Source organism: Candoia aspera, chromosome 2 (assembly GCF_035149785.1).
Source record: "Candoia aspera isolate rCanAsp1 chromosome 2, rCanAsp1.hap2, whole genome shotgun sequence".
Taxonomy (NCBI): Eukaryota; Metazoa; Chordata; class Lepidosauria; order Squamata; family Boidae; genus Candoia; species Candoia aspera.
In genome coordinates this window covers 107,408,169-107,429,719 of record NC_086154.1, presented here as the reverse complement: position 1 = coordinate 107,429,719, position 21,551 = coordinate 107,408,169, and the positions used below count along the sequence as shown (strand labels likewise).

At 35.3% G+C, this 21,551-nt stretch overlaps 1 protein-coding gene across 1 annotated transcript; it reads left to right on the top strand.

Moving 5' to 3' along the window:
* Positions 1-1,993: 1,993 nt before the first annotated feature.
* On the top strand, positions 1,994-21,047 carry MFSD11 (major facilitator superfamily domain containing 11). Its single transcript, XM_063292902.1, has 14 exons — positions 1,994-2,178; positions 2,298-2,471; positions 4,312-4,367; positions 5,150-5,257; positions 5,913-5,992; positions 6,850-6,946; positions 9,043-9,101; positions 10,809-10,941; positions 11,433-11,473; positions 11,889-11,954; positions 13,433-13,558; positions 14,639-14,813; positions 16,236-16,371; positions 17,626-21,047. The coding sequence occupies exons 2-14, from the start codon at positions 2,376-2,378 to the stop codon at positions 17,788-17,790; spliced, it is 1,338 nt and encodes a 445-aa protein (XP_063148972.1). The 5' UTR covers positions 1,994-2,178; positions 2,298-2,375; the 3' UTR covers positions 17,791-21,047.
* The last annotated feature ends 504 nt before the right edge of the window (positions 21,048-21,551 follow it).

Sequence of the window (21,551 nt, the reverse complement as noted above, 5' to 3'; positions counted from 1 at the left end):
ATTATTTTTAGGTCAGTGCAAAGTTAGATATTTGAAAATAATATTTATTTTCTAGTGAATTTCCCTGAGTGAATATTTGGAAGTGTTTATTTGATGAATTAGTAAAATGTAAAAAACACGTCTGATTTATGGAATAATGATGAACTAGAAAAGGGAGCAATACATAAAAATGAGGGACATGCTTTATAAAAGAATGCTTCTCAGTCTGATGCATAGGTAACATTCTGCTCTCTCTGAATCTTCTGCTGAATTGAAGTATAGTATTCTTATTCAGCATGATTTGCTTTATTGTCACCAAAATCTTTATGGGAGATTTAGTTTTAATATATTTGAACTAATGTTTAATTGAAGAGAAGACTAATAAAGTAATTTCTAATGCAGTGAGAGAATGTAGTAATAGTGCACATTATCAACACAACCAGCATGAAAAATTCGTAGTCCATAATGGGGAAAGTAAATGAGGAGCCCAAGTTCTGTGCTTATTTTCTTGAAAATAACACACACTATGTTCAGTGGAGCCGCTTCTTTAATATATCTTTCAGAATTCTAAAACCAGTATTGGGGATATTCATAATACTGGGAAAAGCTGCTCTTATTTTGATTTTAATCTACAAAATTGACTAATAATCTTGAATGCCCACCGTAAAATAAATGTTACTTAGGAGTAGATGTTAGTTATGTTGTTAGTGTTAACTGTCCACAGTAGCTTATAAAACGGGTGTATCTTGTTCATACATTTGGACATTGAACCTAACATTTGGAAATTGAAAATTTGAAATGAAGGAAACCATGAACACAATAATCTAACTGGATTTCATTCTCATGTGGTTTGTCTTGTATACTAAGATAAGATATATGTATTTAGGAATGTTACCTTTTTTTCTTGACAGCACTGCATTATTTCAATGGCTACATGATAGTAAATTTTTGATTGGGGGACTTAAATTCATTACTATAAATTTTTATGTTTATCATTTTTATAACCTGATTCTTTGGCCACAGGTACCTGTGGATACATTTGCTATAATTTTTGTTTATAATGCAGATGATACTGTATAACTTCTCTTGATAAACAATCCTTGATAAAATTTAGTTACTTTTTATTTACTGCATTTCTAGCCTGCTTTTCCTCAAAGAGCTCAAAGTGGCTTATTGACTTCACCCTCACAATCTTGTGAGTTAAATTGAACTGAGAGATGGTGGCTCAAAGTCACTCTGTGAGCTCTGTGGTCAAGTGGGCATCTGTATCTGGGTTTTCTTAGTCCGGGTCCTAACCAGAACTACTATACTATTCTGTATCTGAGTTCAATGATATTTTCTATCAGGGTATAAAATTTCAAACAATATGAAGGAGGCTGATTGATTAAAATATCCACTAAAAGCTTTTTGTATGTAGACAATTAGCATACCATGTAGAATTCTCTCCTTGAAACAGATTTTTATGTGTGGGAAACATTTTAAAAACAGTATTCTTTACTACTGGTTGTAAGAAACATAGTTTCCATACAACCATAGTTACCACATAGTTTCCTTGAATGTCACTGGATGATGTGAGATGTAACCATAACAACTGCTGTAAATTAAAACAGTATGCTGTCAGAGATAACAGGTTGCAAGTGCCATCGTAAATAATAGTGAGGCTATATAGGCCCCATTTAATTCAGTGGGACTTAATAGATGTGTATCGACTTGAGGTTGCTCATTCTGATTTTCAAACAAGTTTAGGTTCAGTAATGATTCAAATCAAGACTTTCCCATTATCAAAAAGCAGATTATTGGGAACAAGCTTTTCTCAAAATTTCCTGGCAAATGAGGAAAATGAAATGTACAGCCATGATTATCTAAAATATATTTTGTTCATGCTTACATTTATCACTGAAAAAAGTTTTTTCTGTAGCGCTGTGTAGATGCTTGCTTTTGTTTAGTGTATAGCTCTTTGAACTGCATTTCCCAGAATTCATGAGGGTTTTTTTTTCTCATTTGATCAGCTGACTTGATTTGTAAACAGTTCTTTATTTCCTGTTTAGTGTGAATGGAAATAATCTCTGTAGCTGTTCCTTTTATCAGATAATCGGTGTTCTGGTCAAAATCTGATTCCGTGACATGGTAGATAAGTGAAGATCTGGGGCAGAATGTTTCTCCTTTGTGGGGAATATGCTGCTGTTCTACATTCGAAAGGTAGAGACTCTTACTAATCTTTCATTCCTGTTGGCTGTTATTTTGTTCCTGCTTTGTTTTGTCAGAAAACAATGGCTAATTTAGTAATGCAGAGTGTGTGTTTTTTGTTCCTTTCTCAGAAACATAAAAAAGGGAAGAAGCTTGAAAGACAGATGGTTCCCTACATTTAGTTTGACAGCATTCTGATAAAACACAAGATGAATTCTGAATTTAAAAAACAATTGAACATCGTCGTTTTAGGAATAGCATTCATGTTTATGTTCACTGCTTTCCAAACATGTGGAAATATAGCGGTAAGAGCAAATGCTTTTTTTTTCCTGCATTGATTGACTTCATGTCACTTCTGTCTAAATGTTTTCTTCTGGAGCTGTTTTGCCCTATTGTTATTTCTTTTGCTCTCACTTGATTTAAAATGATTGCTGAAGCAATTTGCTTATTTATATACCTATAGTTTATTTCACTGTTTTGAATGTGATTAGATTGCACTGTTAAACATGCATACTTACTTTCAAGTTAAAAAAGCATATGATTGTCTTGATGCAACAGAAAAATAGATATTTCAGAATTTAATATTGTTGTCTCTCAATGTTTGCAACCCTTTTCTTTCCATTTCCTTTATCTATCATTACAATGTATGAAGTTTCCTGATTGCCAGGAAAGCATAATTTTAAAACAGAGTCCTCTTTCCCTTGTACTAGGAGAAATGGTAATTCAAACTGCCTGGAAGGCTATTTCTTTTTTGGGTTCCTTCTAAAAGATGTTATGATCAGTTGCCACCAGTCATGCAAAACACCCTAACACACCCCAAGTCTGTCCACCTGGAGACTTTTTAGTCATTCTACCAAGGTCTTCTCCCTTCAGTCTAGCTCTAAGAAAATAAAAAAGGTGCTTTGGATCTTCCAGCTTTTAGCCCAGAGATACAGATCTTAACAACATTTTGCCAATCCTGAAACACAGAAGTTAATTGTACAATCTTGCACATGGGGAAGGTTTTAATGAGAAATTCCCTTATTAAAACAAGGAAACCAGATCTCTAGATATAAAAGGAGTTTATTGGGAAAGGGGGAAAAACGGGTAAATGAGGAAGAGCAACAGTCAAACCATCGGAATCCCAAATAAAACTGATAGAGTCAGCTTGGCTAGTTACTTTTTATAGATGTTAATCGTTATTATTATAGTCTTGATTTTATTGTAAACCGCCCAGAGTCCCCCTTTTGGGGGAGATGGATGGGAGATGGATGGTAGCAAAATTTGAATAATAAATAAGTACTTATTACATTCTTGGATAAACTTTTGGTTTATAGTTATCTGCAGAGAAATTTTGATTGGAAAGCGAATACCTGGGCCTCCTGCTTAGATGTTTTTAGGCAACCTTCTTTATTCCCTTTTCTTTTCCTTTTTGTCTTGAGCAATATGGAGGGAAGGCTAGCCTTGGCTTTGCACATTCAAGCTAAATGTACCATTTCTGATGTCCTGGGTCTAGCCAATAAATCAGAAGGTTATATAGAAATTGGACTTACCTTCCTTTTGACCCTAGTGATGGAATGATAAAGGCATAGTCTAGTTTTACCAGCTGTGCCATTGTATAAAAAATGATTTTAGGTAAGAAGCTTTTGCGGGGGCAGGGTGTATGGAAACAGGAAAATGAATTTTGTCTGTCAGGCCTCTCAGCATGGGATTAATTTACATGATGGTTTGGGAGTACTACAGTGCTATACCAAAAACTAGGGATTTACTACTTCCCACATCCCAGGTTCTGCTACAGATGCTCCTCATTTTATCTTCTGTGGGTAAATACAGATTTGGACACACCTCTTGACCAAGCTATATAATGTTTTGCCCTTAATAGAAGAAAAGTGGATTTTAAAAATGTTGTTAGATTTTGACTTTTTTTACTTCCTAATGTATCTTTCTCCATGGCAAATTCAATGTTAAGAGAACTGATTTATTAGGATATTAATTGTGAAAGTCCTCTGTGAACTTTGTCCAAGTAATTGTAAACAGGCATGTTTAAAATTTGTATTTATACTGACTTGCAGGTCTGTTATGCATTTTAAAACTTAAAATACATTTTTAAAAACAATCTGGATAATAGTGCATGCCATTAATCATTTTAATGTTTTTGTATTACAGCAAACTGTTATTACAAATTTAAACAATACGGATTTTCATGGAAGTGGCTACACAAGGTACTTTATGCTTGTTCTTTTTAACTTGTTGCTTTTGAGCTGCATTTTATGACTGGGTTCAGGCATAATGGAACAGGATGAGTTCATCCTGTGAGAAGGAGGCATGATAGACTTACCAGTCCCCCTTCATCTTCCCCTTTTGTCTGCCAGTGATCAGAAATTCTTGCTTTCAGTTGTAAAGTAAACAAAGATCCCAGTGGGTCAAACTATGATTTGAATAAGACAGGCTGAGGAACAATATATTGATTTTGACTTGTTTTCACTAAATCTAGTTTAAAAGAACTTCCATCTGGAGATCTGGGGGAATTACAGTTAGTTTTACTGTAGTTAAAAACTTTTACTATCTTTTGTGACCTCACCCTATTATTACATGCTGTACTTTACTATTTTTTACTTTATTCTTTGTATTAAAGCTAAAAACAGGTGGGACACTTATCTCTGAAATCTCATCTCCAGAGGAAGACAGTCTAAAATAAACATACAAACTGAATCCTCATGGGTAAAATTTGTGGGGGAGAGATGCAAAAGAAGGTAGTGCTCTTGCATTTTCATGTAAAATAATTTTAGCAGATACAGCACCTAACGGTGTGGATGTAGTGTAGCAATGCAGTAGTACCATGGTGCCTGAAAAATTGTTGTTGTATACATAAACAAAGTGTGTATATTGACAGATATACCTTGTATACCTTTACCCAAATTTTAAAAAAACAAACAAGTTGCTCCTGACTGTTCTCTTAGTGTTCAAAAAAATACTTGCTAATCATTGTTATTGCTTTGTGCAGTATGGCTGTTATTTATGGAGTGTTTTCAGCATCAAATATAATTTCACCTTCAGTGGTTGCAATAATAGGACCACAACTCTCCATGTTCATTAGTGGTATCTTCTATAGGTAAGTAAAATTGCTTCAATTCCTAGTATTTAATTTGTGCTGACTTCCTTTTACCTACCTGCATCAAGAAGACCTGCTATTGTTTTGTACATAATTGACTAGCAGGGAATGTATGATATAACTAATGCTGTTCTAGTAGCTGGTGTTAGAATTACTTAAATTTGGAGTAAAGTGATAGGAGGAAGGAGAATTAAAAATACTTTGGGCTTTGGGAAGAAGAAACCCAGATTCAGATCACTATTCAGCCATTAAACTCATTGGGGACCCTGACTTGTTCTCAGTTTAAATTAACTTCCCAAGGCCTCTGTGTATAAAAATCTACTCTGAGCTTCTTGCAAAAACAGTGGGAAACTAAGTAACAAAATAATAATGAGTATATTCTTAAGGCAATGTGTCTTGTGTTTCAGTGTAATGAATATTTTTATTTCAAATATGCTGTCTCCCCAGGGTTTATTTTTTGGCAATTTAACTAGGAATAAAAAATTGATCTAGATAATGAAATATATGGTAAGCAGGTAAGATAGGATTCAGAATTGATTGGCAGAGGTAACAACAACTGAAAATTAGCAAGTACAGATTACTCCCAACAAATGATAGAAATTATTTTACAAAGAACCATGAGCATGGCATCACGCATAATATGTTTTCTTTTCAGCTTATATATTGCCGTTTTTATCCAGCCTTCTACTTGGAGTTTCTACACAGCCTCAGTTTTCCTTGGAATAGCAGCTGCTGGTAAGCTCTTCCTCTCAATCTGAAAGGTGTTCTCCGTTTGTATGGAGGAATTTGTTTTGGCTTCTGTCAGTTTGCTTTTGGGTAGAATCATGAGATTTGGGTGAGGGACTGAGAGCCTAGGCTGATTCCAAGTAATATGGACATTTTTCCAATTTGCTTTCCCACACTTTTCTCATTTTCCATTCAGGGGAATGTCTTACTCCCCAGTATTAACAATGTAGTAAGCTGTTCTTAACCATTAGAAACATTATACAGATAATATAAGTATACATGTGTATGCCTTGTGAAGAAAAGTTTCAGTGGGAGTTGGAATTATTTTTATTCCTCTTAAACTACCATCTTAGCACATTAGCCAAGAAGTCAGTTCTGTGGGATTCAGATTTGCTTAGCATCTCTTAAGTTGTCTTTGTTCCCAAGTCTTTGAAGATGAACTGAGTCATGTTTGGGAGTTGCATTACAAGATTACAAAGATGTAGCTAAAGTGGCATTCACTTTGAACAATAATACTTTCTGCATCTTATAAATATGCATTATATAGATTTGTTATCTGAAATGAGTAATAAGTATAGAGGTATTTCTATTCCTTAAAAATTTGCCACAACTGCAATTACTGGAACAGTGGCCAGAATATCTTAATATAATTTTAATACTTAATATATTTTTATCACATCCACATCATCTATTTTTATTTGGACACTTAAATACACATCAGCTGTATGCATTTGTGAAGCAACCCTGAGATGCACCCCAAAAATACAAATATAAACTATGTTACGCAAACATTTTCAGATACCTATATAAACAAACTTTAGAAGACTTTCTTTTCTTGCTTACAATCATTCTGATTACATTTTCAGTACTGTGGACTGCTCAGGGAAATTGCCTAACAATAAATTCAGATGAAAACACAATTGGCAGGAACAGTGGAATTTTCTGGGCATTATTACAATCCAGGTAAGTAACTAAGCTAGTGCTTCTGGTTATATCCATCCAGCATATCTTTGTTGGAAGAAGGGTGAAATTAGCCTTTAATACCGGTCCCCAAATCACCCATTAAGTGCTGTGTATGAAATAAAACACAGATTTCAGTAGAGGCCTCTCTCTTTTGCATCTTCCACTTGCTCCCATATTTATTCTGGAGGATTGGGAATCCACTAAACCAGAAGAAGAAATCACCCAACACCAGAAGGTGCACAGAGGGTACTAATACTAAAATACCTTTCATTGGGAAACAAATGTGTGACTAGGCTGTAGTTCTCTGTATACTTAAAGCAAGACTGTGAAGGCACAACTTACAAACTGAACATCAAGTTTGGTGCTTACAAAGGAAATGTACTTTCTGGAATCACAGTTCCCTTCAAGTTCTTCATTCTATGTCAGTTATCATTTAAATAGTCCCAGATGGGAACAGTAGTTTGTTCCAAATCTATACTGAGTCACTGTCTCATCTGTGTCATAGGAAAATATCTGAGGACAGACATTCAGAATTTTCCATGATTTTATTGTAAGGCAAATTAGGGAGTATGAACAGCATGTGCAACTTAGAATGTATTTTGTGTCTGGATTGCTTAGATTGCTTTGATTTAGATCAGGGAAGTTGAAATTTAACTTCCAGTTTAGGCAATGGTCACTGGTCACATGTGGGACTAGTCCCATACCCTCTGCCTCACTTATATGATTCTAATGAGAATGTTCTTGGGTTGGAGTTGGGAAACATGTATGCTACTCGGTGCTCCCTAAAAGAAGTTTATTTTTTAATTTATATTCTGCTTTCCTATTAAGCATACTAATCAAAGGGGCTTGTAATAAAGATTAAAACATAAAAAGATAGGACAAAATAAATCAAAAGAATTTCACAAAATCAGTTAAAATAAACATCTGCTAAATAAAAAAGTAGATGTAAGCCATTCAGCAATTAACAAGATTAAAATGATAAAACAATCACAGATTATGTGCTGGCCAAAATAAAGTATTCTTTATCAGCTGTCTATAGATGGAAACAGAAGGGATTATTACAAAGAATTAATTCCACTGTCATTGGAGCCCCGGGAAAAGACTGCACAGGCAACACAGAGTGTAGTGCTTAGAGTTCTGATTTTAAAACCCTGTGAATTTCCAAGATAATTTAGGATTCTAAAGATACCTTAGTTAAATAATGTCTTCTTAGACTTGACATCATGGATGTGTTTGTGTAGTTTTCTGGGGACTAATACAGATGTATTTGCTGATACCTTCTTTAAAGATGCCTTTTTTCATTTTCCCAGTCTAGCCTGCAGCCCTTTGGTAGTTTTCTGTCTGGTACTTCCAGGTCTAACCCTGCTTAGCTTTTCAAGGTCAGCCAAAGTCAACTAGGTTCTGCTGCTTTGGTTCATAGATAAATTAATAAAGTGTAACATAGCATTTCAAACTGAACCAGAAGCAATGGGCTTCTTAAAGCAACTCTGAGATCTGTAGGGGAAAAAAAATACCACAATGTAAAAGGGGCAGTGGTATAATCAGATTGCAGCTGGAAAGTTGTGTTCATTCCTATTTTTAATTTCCAAATCAAATGCAGAATCTCTTCTTCAGTTATTTTAAATTTTGGAGTTATGTCCTACTTCCATATATTAGAATTTTTATAGCTCCCCCCATTGGGATTGTATTTCTAGGCTGGTTCTTACTGAACCAAGATATGTGTCTACCTTAACATTATGTTGTGGATTTTACATGATTGTCATGGAGCCTTCTCTGCCTGGTGTGATCTCTGTGTGTTGCACTTCAGTTCTCATGGTGGCCAGCTGTCATAACCAACGGTCATACTGATTATGGGACTATGGGAATTGAAGTCCAACCCTAGTTTGAAGAAGGCTGATGTAATGAAAGAAAGACATGTGTATCTTGGGAATATGAGCTCTTCTACTCTTACTGGCTAGGTATGTTGGAATTGACTTGCAATGCCAACATAATTTAACATTTTACAGAGAAATCAATCTTGTTTTGAACTACAATTCACCTTTATCTGTTCTTGTGTTAAAATAATATATTAACCACTAGTTATCTTCTGTTTACAGCTTGTTTTTTGGAAATCTCTACATATATTTTGCCTGGCAAGGGAAAACTTACATATCAGGTTGGCATTGTTCATAAAATCCTTTTGAAGCTGTAAATTTATCCTACTGTCTCAGTCTTTGAGTTGTTACTGTATCTCACTGTGTATCTTACAAATCCCATTTTAAAACATTTATTTATACACACACACACTGGGCGGTTTGCAATAAAACAGGAATAAAATATTGATTAAAATACAATAAAACATGCTGTCTTCCTTGATCCTTAATCATCTACACATAGAGGGGCAGACTAATTCACTGCCTCAGCAATTGGATATGAGAAGACAAAGTTTGTGTGGAAGTATTTTTCTGCCTGAAGTGGACCAGCAAATGCCTTCCCACTCTTTTCTTCCATTTCCATTCTACCTTGGTCGAGCCAACTACCTACCAATCTAAGCTACACTAATGGAGGTTTGTTCAAATTCTGTCTGGGGTAGGAGAAAGCAGAAATAATTGTCTCAGGCAATGATATTACCTGTGTATTGTACAATGTTTTAAGATATTTAACATATGTACAGGTTGACAAGCATTTGAACAAGGTTTTGCCATTTTCCATTTAAAAAATTATTCTGAGTTGACCCTGGAGAAAAAGTGAAATCTTGAAGGCTAATGCCAATTTTCATAATTCATACTAAAAAAAATTAAAATTTAAAAAGGTATCCTGTTGTTTCTTATTTGTCCCCATTGCTTTATCTTCATTTTCTGCCTGATTATTAACTTAATGGAGCATGCTGTAATCAAATGCACATCTACTCAGGAGTACCATTCAGTATATTTAGGGTTTAATCCAAGAGCCACAGCACTTTGGCTGATCTTAGAAGCTAAGCAGGCACATCTGATCAGTGTTTGTGTGTGGAAGTGGCTGAGAATTCCGAGGCTTTTGGCTAGACTGGGAAGTGAGGAAAAAACATCATGGAGGAAGGTAGTGGCAAACCCCTTCTGTAGTACTGCCAAATACACTGCATCAATGGAGTCTCCAGGAGTCTAGCTCAGCCTGTGGCTGTTTTTACCTTTCTTAAAAAGTATATATAATAAAGCACTGCATTCTTAAAATTTGATAGCTGTAAAACCTGCATTCTGTACTGACCAGTGAGCTATAGGAAGCCCAAAGACAAGGCATAGAATCTATGCCAGTGAAGAATAGAGACTAAGAGGAAGCAGATACAGTCAGAATACTTTGAAGGCTGAACTTTTCAACCAATACATACTTTAGCATTTATGTTTGCAGTTGAGAGAACTCCATATGTCTATTTTTATGAACATTAAAGCTGTTTCTTTTATTAAAAAAACTTGAGAAAGCACTGCATTTGGTAAGATAATTTCTTCCCTATATTATTATAAACAGGAATTTTGATACAGAGGCAGTATTATTATCCCTGTTTAAAACTATCTGCCAACATATTTATGCTGAGATCTCTTCCTCTGCATATTCTAGATAGGTTTGGATGCTTTTCTGCCTTATTTCCTAATAATTGCCATTAAGATATCCCTAATTAAGTGACCAACTCCATGAACATATTAAGACAATACGTTAATATGCATAGTTATCTTCAGATACAGAATCTTGGTTTGATTCATGAAAACTTACTGAAACTTGTGTGAATGTAATTTTTTCTCTCTATATTATATTTTGACTTGTCTGAAAAACATCCTGAATATTTTAGCAACTTTGAATGGATGCACTGTTTGTTGAAGAAGGTATAACACGCTATTTTCCTTCTCCACAGAAAGTGACCGTAGGACTGTCTTCATCTCTCTGACAGTGATCAGTCTAGTGGGCACTGTTTTGTTTTTTCTCATTAGACCTCCAGAAGAATCAAATTCAGAGGAAGAGGAAGCCGAAAACACTGTGGATAGCATGTAGGTGCTAATGGCTGATGTTTTGTTAGATCAGCATATTGTTAGTTCCACCATTTCTGCTCCTCTTTGAATCAGAAAGGAGACTTGTATTTACTGCAAAGAAAAATTGTAGCTAGAAAACAATCCACTTGCCCCAGTTATCCAGGGCAGGGAGTATGCTTAGAGTTACAAGATAATTTATATACAGCTACATACATTATTTATGTAAGATAAATTAACTTGCATTGGTATATTTTTAAGCTGTATGATGCTGGGCAGATCTAATTTGATGTGTAGGGGGAATTTATGAAAAAAAGTGATGGCAGAAGTTTAATGCACAGATAATTTAGGTCAGTGGTTTATTTCTGAATCAGTATTTCTTATATTGATATTTTAAAATTTCTAATGGCAAATGGTGCTGAGCAAAGTACATTGGTAATGATACAATATAATGATTATTTTCTCAACATATTACATATTTTTTCACTTTAAATAAATATTTGTTTTACCAGGTCTGGCCAAAGCAAAATATCAAGGGCCATGAATGCAATAAGTAAGTAAAATTCAAGGAAAAAGTACCCAGGGCATTTTGACATGCTTAGCAAGAGTCAGATACAAATGGTTACAATTCCTTGCAGCTGTTTTTAAGATTTCCCTCCTCAGGGAAGCAGTGGCATAATGTTAGTAGCAACATTGCTGTGAATTCTGTAACACTGCCTATTTTAGATGCAGCTAGACTGATTCCTTACCCTGCTTTGGCTTACAAAGTTGGGATAGTCCACGGATTTATTAAGCTGCACAGCCTGTACTCATCTACAAAACTGTGTGGGTACTAACAGAGAAGAGCTCATTGTGACTGAGGGAGAAAAGGGTATTGGAGTTCAGCTCAGTTCCCCATTTTTGAATTTATAAATCAGTGAGGATTCTCACTGTTTAATTAAAATATTTTCATTTTGCCTTTTTTGCAGAAAGATCGTTCAAGTTATGTTCTACAAAAGAGATTTTGCTACTTAGTGTCACAACAGCCTATACAGGTAATAGAACAAGAGTGCAAACACCAATCTTGGAAGTTTGTAGAGACATGTGAATACATTTTTTATGTCACTGTATTTTTTCTAAATGCTTTCTGTCCTGTCAATTGTCTTCGGTGTCTTCATGAAAATCAATTAGTAATGTTCTTTTCTGACCTTATTCCATTAGCTGATGTTATTGTGATTCCATGGAGTTGTGAGGAAACTATACAGAACTTCCCTAAGAATTCTCTGCAGCTAAAAAACTATTTTTATAATGAAGTGCTAATTGTTAAAGGGCTTTTTTTTTTGGACAAAAGCCAAAAAAGCCAAGATTATTTGTATGTTTCCTTTCTGTGCGTTTACTGACACTTTTTGCATTATAACCCTATAAATCAACTTTTTTTTTTCTTTTAGCATATTTAATTGTCTTTTTGTACTCTTTGAGTGAACCTCTTCTTAACTGGGAACCAAGTGTTTTTGTTGATTTTTATCTCAAACCATGATGCTGATACGATGGTACATTATCATTATCCATTGTTATTTGGGGGGCACTTCTGACTGGGCTCTCAAGTCTGTAGGAAATTAAAATTTTACCAGACTAGTCTAAATCTTCCCTAACTCTTTTTCCAGTACTATGAGAAATAAAATTGTAGGTAGTCTTTAGATTACAACCACTTGTTCAGTGACTGTTCAGAGTTACAACAGTGCTAAATGAGGGGGACTTACGAGTGTCCTCATGGACATATGATCGCAACTTGGGTGCTTGGCAACTGGCTCTCAATTATGTGATCACCATTTGCAACCTTCCCTGCCAGCTTCCCACAAGCAAAGTCAATGGGGAGGTTGGCAGGAGCTTGCAAGTTGCCCCTGCAAGTTGCTCCCGGCTGCTTTTTCTCCTAAGTAGCACCTGCCCGCACAGAATACCACACTGGTCAATTTTATCTGCACTGTGGCATAAATTAATAAGAGGTTTTTTATTACAACTGTGGTTAGTTTGAAATATGATTTTATACAGTTTGTTCCCTTTTTACAATTTTATCTTAAAACTGGATTATAATACTTTTTATCTAGGATCTCTTTACATTGCTGGAATCAGTCTTTGGAATTAAAGCAGTCTCTTAATTTTAGAAAGGCATAATCCAGGTCCTTGATTTTGTCAGTAATACTATTGTATTCTGAAAAAAGTAATTTGTGGGCCAGAAGATTTTGATCCACTCATAGGAAGACAGCTAACTGATCTACCATCAGCTAGTACAAAGACATTACAGACCTTGAATGTACTTGAATGCACTACTCTGTTACCCATCTGTGAATTATGTTGTTTGTTACTAGGTGGTGTTTGGTTTTTAAAACTGAGTTTTGTGAGGAGGTCATTGGAATATGGGAATTTTGCTAAATAATTATTGTTGAAACCTTTCATATTGAAAGTGCCTCTGAAAGGATTGTACTTAAGGATTGAGTACTTGCAAATAATAATACCTGAAATGTTGTTTTTCAAGGTCTGGAATTAACATTCTTCTCTGGAGTATATGGAACTTGTATAGGTGCTGTAAAGAAATTTGGTGCTGAAGAAAAAAGTCTTATTGGGCTCTCTGGTATTTTCATTGGCATTGGAGAAATATTAGGTGAGTTCAAACTGAACCTAAAATAATAGAATTTTTTTCCTGACATTTAAATAAATAAATTTGATAAATAAATAAGTTTGTGTAATGTGCAAGTGGATAAAGTAACACAACAAAGAACTAAGATAATAGGCTGTTCAAAATCAGTTGTTAAACTTTCAGTGTAGACTGTAGAAGAATGGCTAAGCAGGCAGGCCTTGCTCTGTCTATGTTCCACTTGGCAGTAGCAGGAAGGAATGTTACTGTTTTATTTGTTTGTCAATTTGTATGCTGCCTCAGTCACAAACTGGTTCCACAGAGTTCTTCACAACCTTACCGTTGCAAAACAAGTGAACAAAAACAAAATAAGATTTCCCAGGCCATTCTCAGAGGATGTTTTTTGTTTTGTTTTGTTTTTCGCTTTAAATTCATGAACAAAGTTGTCTTAAATAACTTTTTCTTTACCTTCTTCCTTTTGCACTCACTATAGAATATGTGAGTTCTGTAGCACTGGATTTTGAGTTCAGATACAAGCAGCTGTTCAGTATAGAAAGCAGGCGTATTGTTTTGATAGGATAGCATGGCTCAGTTATTCCAGTGTAATGCTACCATTAGTATAGCACTTGCTCCAGTTTGCTGTGACACCAGTCCACTTGTAAGCATTTTCCAGACAATATAATAAACCAAACTATAAACATTATTAGCTAAAGAAAAAAATATCAAATAAATTAGCAGCCATTTAAACTCATATGCTTTAGAGAATTAAATAGGATCTTGCTTGACATGTAACCATATGCGCTTAAGTGGGTCTCTTTAGAGAGAAAGTGCCACCAGCAGGTTTCCATAGCTGAAAGCACCTTCCTTATAGATTATGGTTGGTAATAAACTGGCAGCTACTGAAATTTTGTAATACTGCTAAGACAGATTCCAACCATTCCAGTTCAGGTACTTACTTAATGGCAGGAATCCTAAGAAACTAGTTTCCAAGAAAATACTCTCCTTTTAACTTTTGCAGTAAAAATCTTAATTTAACCAGTGAGTGTCTGCATTAAAGAAAGCAACTAATTTTCCATACTGATAATAATTATATATTCACTGTTACAGGTGGAGGAATCTTTGGCCTCCTAAGTAAGAACAACAGATTTGGCAGGAACCCAGTGGTGATGTTAGGCATTGTGGTCCATTTCATAGCTTTCTATCTGATTTTCTATAACATACCAAATGATGCACCTATTGCCCCCATGGAGGGAACAGATAGCAAGGCATTCATGGAACCAAGGTACATATTTTTGTTTCTCCTATTCATATTATTTTTAGGAGACAACTGTGTATTTTTCTGCGGAAGCAGTAAGCTGAAGATGTAGCTAGTGCACAGAATCCTGAATTATTGCCCAATTGTTGGGGGGTTTTGCCCTCGGTCACAAGTCATCTTTCCTATAGTGAATTACCAGCATCTGAAGATCTTTCTTGTATGTTTTGATGGTTTATCAGGATGAAAGATCCAACTTTCAATTCCTTTATTGTAGTTGCTTTTGCAATTGTGTTTCCTTATTGTGGAATAGAACTGGAAATTTCATAGAATTTTATAACTGGAAATTCTTCAATTTCTACAAGCTCCATTTGAAGGTGGGAATGGGTGGTGGTGGTAGTTAAGCTTTATTTTGCTCAGGTGAACCTATAGCTAAACGATCCCTTCAGGTATCTTAAGCTTATTTCTCCAGGGTATTCTGAAATGAATTATGAATCTTGTTTAATAGACAATGTATGGTTTAAGTGGCCACAAACTGTAATTTAATCAAATAACAGAAACTAAAATCGGTGTCTGTATCACATGCACAGATCCTGAAGTGGCACAGGATAATTCAGGATAGATTTGCACTTCTCTGGTGCAAAATGGATGGATCTGAACCCATTCTGTTCAGGTACTGGAGCTCCATAAAACTAGACTGGTCAAAAAGGCACCATAGCAAAATAACAGCAATCTTTCTGTATGACATAAAATGCCATGACAGTGTTGTGAGGAAGAGGCCTATTGTTTTTGATGCTTATCAGGCCTTACCTGAAATCAGTGGCCCTTTAAAAAAGAACACTGTCAGTAGCCCCAATCAAACCATATTGAAGGCTGGAAGAATTATAGGAAGGGAACCCCACTGTTGTCCAGCATTTTGTAAATGTATGTGAAAGGTTATGTACAAACATACGGCATACAATTTTTGAGGGAAGGTAATATTAAAGAATAGTGGCCCTGAAGCATTTACCCTGATATCTGTGCTGTATAACTGTAATGTATGATTTTTATGGTTCTTTAAATATTTTTTATTGTTCTTAAATTGCAGTTTTTGTATAGTTTTGGTGTTTTTATATTGCTTTTAATAATTTGTGAGCCACCCAGAGTCATATATTTGAGATAGGTAGCTATATAAATTAATAAAATAAATAAATAAAATGTAGAAATACTCTGAAATGGCTTTCTTCAATCTTGGGCATACAAATGTGTTGGGAATACACATGGAAAAGCTGGATTGTCTTTAAAAAATGCTCATGTTCAAATGAAACATCTATTTGCTCATCTTCTGGGATTGGCCACTTTTTTCTTGTATTTATCAATTAATCCTTAAAAAATGAGAAACGATAGAATTGAACATAATACTATTTTTCAATTATAATTATGAGTTTATTGTTTGCTGCTTCTTTATTTTAGCAAAGAAGTGGCCATTTTTTGCAGTTTCTTACTGGGCTTTGGAGATAGCTGTTTCAACACTCAACTCCTTAGTATTTTGGGATTCCTGTATTCTGAAGACAGTGCACCCGCCTTTGCAATATTTAAATTCATTCAGGTAATATCTATTCCCAAGTGGCAGAAGCAGGTGGTGGTGGTGATTACCTTCAAGTCAATTTTTGACTCCTGGTGACTGCCTGGACTAATCCCTGTAGTTTTCTTGGCAAGGTTTTTCAGAAGTGGTTTGCCCTTGTCTGCTTCCTAGGGCTGAGAGAGTGTGACTGGCCCAAGGTCACCCAGCTGGCTTGGTGTCTAAGGGGGGGACTAGAACTCACAGTCTCCCAGTTCCTAATCTACCCTGATGTCTTAACCACTACACCCAGAAGGGAGGGACCTGGTAACTATTTCATTTTCATTGGGTAAAGTGTCTCAGCAGGTCATAGCACCTGGCTGATCTTGTCTCCCTTGGCCATTAAGCACAATTAGGCATGATTATGCTTGGGTAGGAACTGCCAGAAATCCCTATAGACTGGGCTAAAAAAAAACTCACTAGAAATCCCTATAGACTGGGCTAAAAAATTTGCTTTCATCAATCTTTCTTTCCACATTGTGGAAGAAGTACCATACTCTATTACTATACTGTTGCCAAAGAATTTAATGGATGTAACGATTTAGTTACCAGGAATTGAGCATAACCTGAGGGAAATTTTGCCCTTTACTGCTGGGAAAAATTAGTATATTAAAGGGACAGTGGGATTAATTTCTGAGAAATGTGCCTATGATATTATCAAGTTGGTGTTATGGTAGCAAAAAGTGGAAATGCATCCCCTGTGGTGTATTTTTGTTTCTTGTTAGATATGCTGTATACCCTGCCTTTCCTCCGGGAGTTCAAGGTGGCATGTAAATGTAGAAATGACTTTTTAGTGTTTTGCAACGAAGTCTTATATTTATCTATTCAGAAGTAATTCCTATTGATCTCACTGCGGCTTACTCCAAATTATTTAGACACAGTCAAAGCAAATATTCACAATCAAAGTGAATATTTAGACACAAGACACATTGATAAATTAAATGATATTTAAATTAAATGCAAAATTGGTATTCTACATCAAGGCTGTTCAATCTACAATTTGAAATGCTGTGTTGGATTTTGTGTACGCTAACAACACTCTCTCATAAGAAGTCATCTGTATGTTGGACACATCCCAGTTTGGAATAAGTGTACTTGCTTCTGTAAAGAAACCTGATTGGGAAAGTTTATACTCTGGTGATTAAAAGTGGAGGTGGGATGGCATTAAAAATCAGTGCCTGTAACTGAGCTGGATTACGATTAAGGCTGTGTTTACAACAACTCTATTTTTTTTCTTTTCAGTCTGTCTGTGCGGCTGTTGCTTACTTCTACAGCAATTATTTGTTTCTTCAGTGGCAACTTCTAATTATGGCAGTCGTTGGATTTTTTGGGACAATTACGTTTTTCACAGTGGAATGGGAAGCGCCAGCCTTTCTTGCCAGAAGAACAGGTTATCGCAACATTTGATAAACACAGCGTGGTCGTCCTGAGGCAATAGTCACCTGTCAAACCACAAGTTTATTGGAAAGATTGATAGTCTGTTCATTATAGAATATAGACATATTTAACACCAAAGTTCTAAAAGGTTTTGTTTTCTTATCAGTAGTGATAGAGATCACAGACTACAATGTGGAGAAGGAACTTTGCAGAGGGGACAGAGAGACTCTCTTTTTTATTATGTCTGCTTGAGTTTAAGAATAGCCGTTATGGAAATTCTACTATTACTCTTCTTTTAATGCAACCCTGTACATGTGGTTACTTGAACCCTAATCAAATTCAGTGAGACTTGAACCTAGGCATAGGATTGCAACCTTACCTTTCATACATACATACATACATACATACATTCTTATTTCCTGTATGTTTTTTTTTCTGTAAAATGCATCATTTTGCATTTCTAGTAAGGGGATATGCAGAATGGAAAGTGTTACTAGCTGAAATAAACACGTTGTATTTTACAAGTTCTGACAAACAGTTCTGGATAGACTGCAGTTTGCTGGAATTGAAACCTGGAACATTTTTATTCTTCTGGGTTTCAGCTGAAACAATTCTGGAGGGGTCTTACAGTGTCAAGTACTGCAAAGCTCAGGCAGTTTGCTCCTGTGTATCTTTCTCTTCCTCTGCATAGGCTGTACATTAGCCTGCCTGCTGATCTTCTCAGGGCATTTCTTTTCCTACTTCCCTTTAGATGCTACTGATTTCTGTTTCAAGTGTGACATATCCAACTTTGGTTTTTTTTTTAGATTTTTTTTTATCCCACCTTTATTATTTTTAAAAATAACTCAAGGCAGGGAACATACCTAATACTCCTTCCTCCTCCTATTTTTCCCACAACATTTTCATAGGCCCTTCCTTTCCTTACCTCCCCTTAATTGATGCCGCTGATTTCTGTGGCTAAAAGTACAACTGGTCTACTTACCCACCCACCTATCCATATTCCTAGTTACTTCCTTTCCCTACTTCCCTGCCATGCACCGCTGCTGATGTCCTTAGCTTTTTCCTGCTGTCTCTCTCTGAAACATTTTTGCTGGAACATGCATGTTCCAGGTCTGGTTGTGGGCCATCCAGAACAGAACAGTTCATATATGGAATGTTTTGTACCTAGATAGTGTTGATGAACTGAACATCATGAGAAAAGCTAAATTATAGCACTAAAGTGCATAATAGGGATGCTTGACCTTTTGGTAGTTGGGGTTGCACTTAATGTTTAGGGTGACATTAAGGGCTGCAAACTGGGTGGAACCATATCATACATGGAGGTAGGGTTGGATTTCTGGGGAGTATCTTTGTTTTTAACTGTTATATACATATTTTAGAGCTTTTTAATGTATTTCCAAGCTCAAAATGATGGGAAACTGTAATCAGTTTTCAGAAGTCATGAGAAGAAAAGACTAAGCCACAAAAAGGGATCACTTGAAGGCCTGGGACTGTCAGTTGCCCATCCAATACAGGGACAAGCATGATTCTTAAATGTTTAATTAGGCCATCAGTTCATAGCTTGAATTAAACACTACATTTTAGTGCCATAATTTCACTTTGGAGACAAGCATACAGAGGTTATGAATGTATATCCACTACAAATATTTTGCCAGGTGCTGAAATGTGTAACACACCTATAACATTTGACTAATTAGTTTAATCAAAATGATTTTTTCTTGTTTTAATTCACATGTGAATGTATATAGATTCAAACTGCAATCAATATTCATCTGGGACTGGGAGAAAACTTTAGTGAATTCAGAGGAGCTTCCTAGTTCTATGTAGGATTGTGCTGTAATCAGTTACAATGTATGGTTGATCCTACTAGAAGTTCTTTGATTAAATAATACACATAGATTCAATTCAGCTTCTTGTCTGTAGTGCGCTTTGCTTCAGAAGAGCTGTCTAATCTCTGGGCTACTTTCACAAAAAGGGAATAAAGAACATACAATATGATCCAGTCTTCTCCCTACCATTGCTTTAAATAAGGAACATCTCAATCTTATCTAATTATGGAACTCATAAGGCAGGGTTTGACATTCTCAGTGCAGAATATGTCTGAAGTCAGCTATAAAGGAACACAACGATTGTGATCAGTTCTGCAAAAATGTGGACACACAACTGTATCTCTGTCATAGAATAAGCAACTTGTGTGACGTTGCAAAGTGCTTACTGAATTACTTGAAAATGGCATACCTCAAAAACCTTGCTACTGCTGACTTGTATACAAAACAATATTTTTGCATACCATTCTGTTGAAACAGTACTATGCGGAGAGACAATACTAGATAAAACAGTAAATGGTTTCCATGTTCAGTATATACTTTCTTATTTGTACATCTCAGATCCTGGCAGCATTGATACTAAATGATATTTACTTAGTAGTCTAGCCATAGTAGCTAATCACTTTTAAGAGACATATCTGTCAATACTAAGTGCTGGGTGAAAGTTTTGCCATTTAGCAACGCAATTTTTATAAACAGATTTCAAACTGCTAGCTTATATACAGCAGAAAGAATTACAGAATTGATTTTGCTTTGTAAAACCAGGAACATTAAAATCTTCCCATCTCTGGCTCTATGTGAAAATTACAGATGACAGGGTTAATTGATTTGTTCTTAGTTCCAAGCAAGTAATTGCTGAAAAATTAACATAATTTTAAGCAAAACTATTTCCTTGTAAACATTTGTTTAAGGATGTAATCCAATATCATGTGTATGGATCTGAGAGCTAAAGATTGCCAGAACAAATTACCCTGGTTAAAAAAAAAACAGAGTTTTCCTATAGTTTGACCCAGAAGTGGTTATTTGTGTGCTTGAGGAACAGTTTTGGTTCTGGATGTTGGCAGAAAGCAAAACTACCAAAGACCCTAATGATGCACAGGCCTTGTAAAAACAGGGAATTGATGCTAATAATAATTGCATCTATCCAGGTGATATAGAAGCTCATTAACAGAAGCTGGGATATTAAAAAAAAACAAACCACATGACTGAAAAGGTGATTAGTTTGAGCAATTAAATATTGGCCTATTTGTTTAGCTGTTCCAAATGGTAATGTCCAGCCAAATGATTTCACAAACTAGCCATTCTGATTTTGTTGACATAGTTGTGTTACCTCTAGTTCTTCATTTTTTTTAAATTATAAAACTATTCTCAGTTACATGATGTGGATTGAAAGAATTTTAAAAATTAATAATGCCTATTTCTTTTTATTGTTACAGAAATCAAACTGAACTGAGATCAATAAATATATCTTGCAAAAAACCTCAGAGGCTTTTAATTTAATTGTATGTGATGATTATGCACATTCTGTGGTTGTTTAAAGCAGTTATGTAACTGTGTTGCACTAATAACCTGTTTCACCAGCAGTGTCCATTTAATTGATAATGGCATTAATTGCCCTTATTTTTATGCTTGTTTTAAACAATTTTATAAACACTGATAATGGTAAAAGGAATTATGTCACACATTGGCATTTTAAAAAACTCATTACATTTATTTTTCTAAAATTCAAAGCAGCTTATAAAATGTTCATAACATACAGTAAAAATTGTCCCGATTGTTAAAATGGAGTCAATATATTACTCCTCCCTACCAGAGGAACCTGCAAAATCTGACATTTTTTTCCAAGTAATGAAACTAACGTAACGCAAACTCTAACTTTTCTGTATGTGCATACCTTCATCTTATTCCTATCCTGCGGATTAGATAGGCTTAAGCCATCATTAACTGTAGCAGTGTTAAAACAGT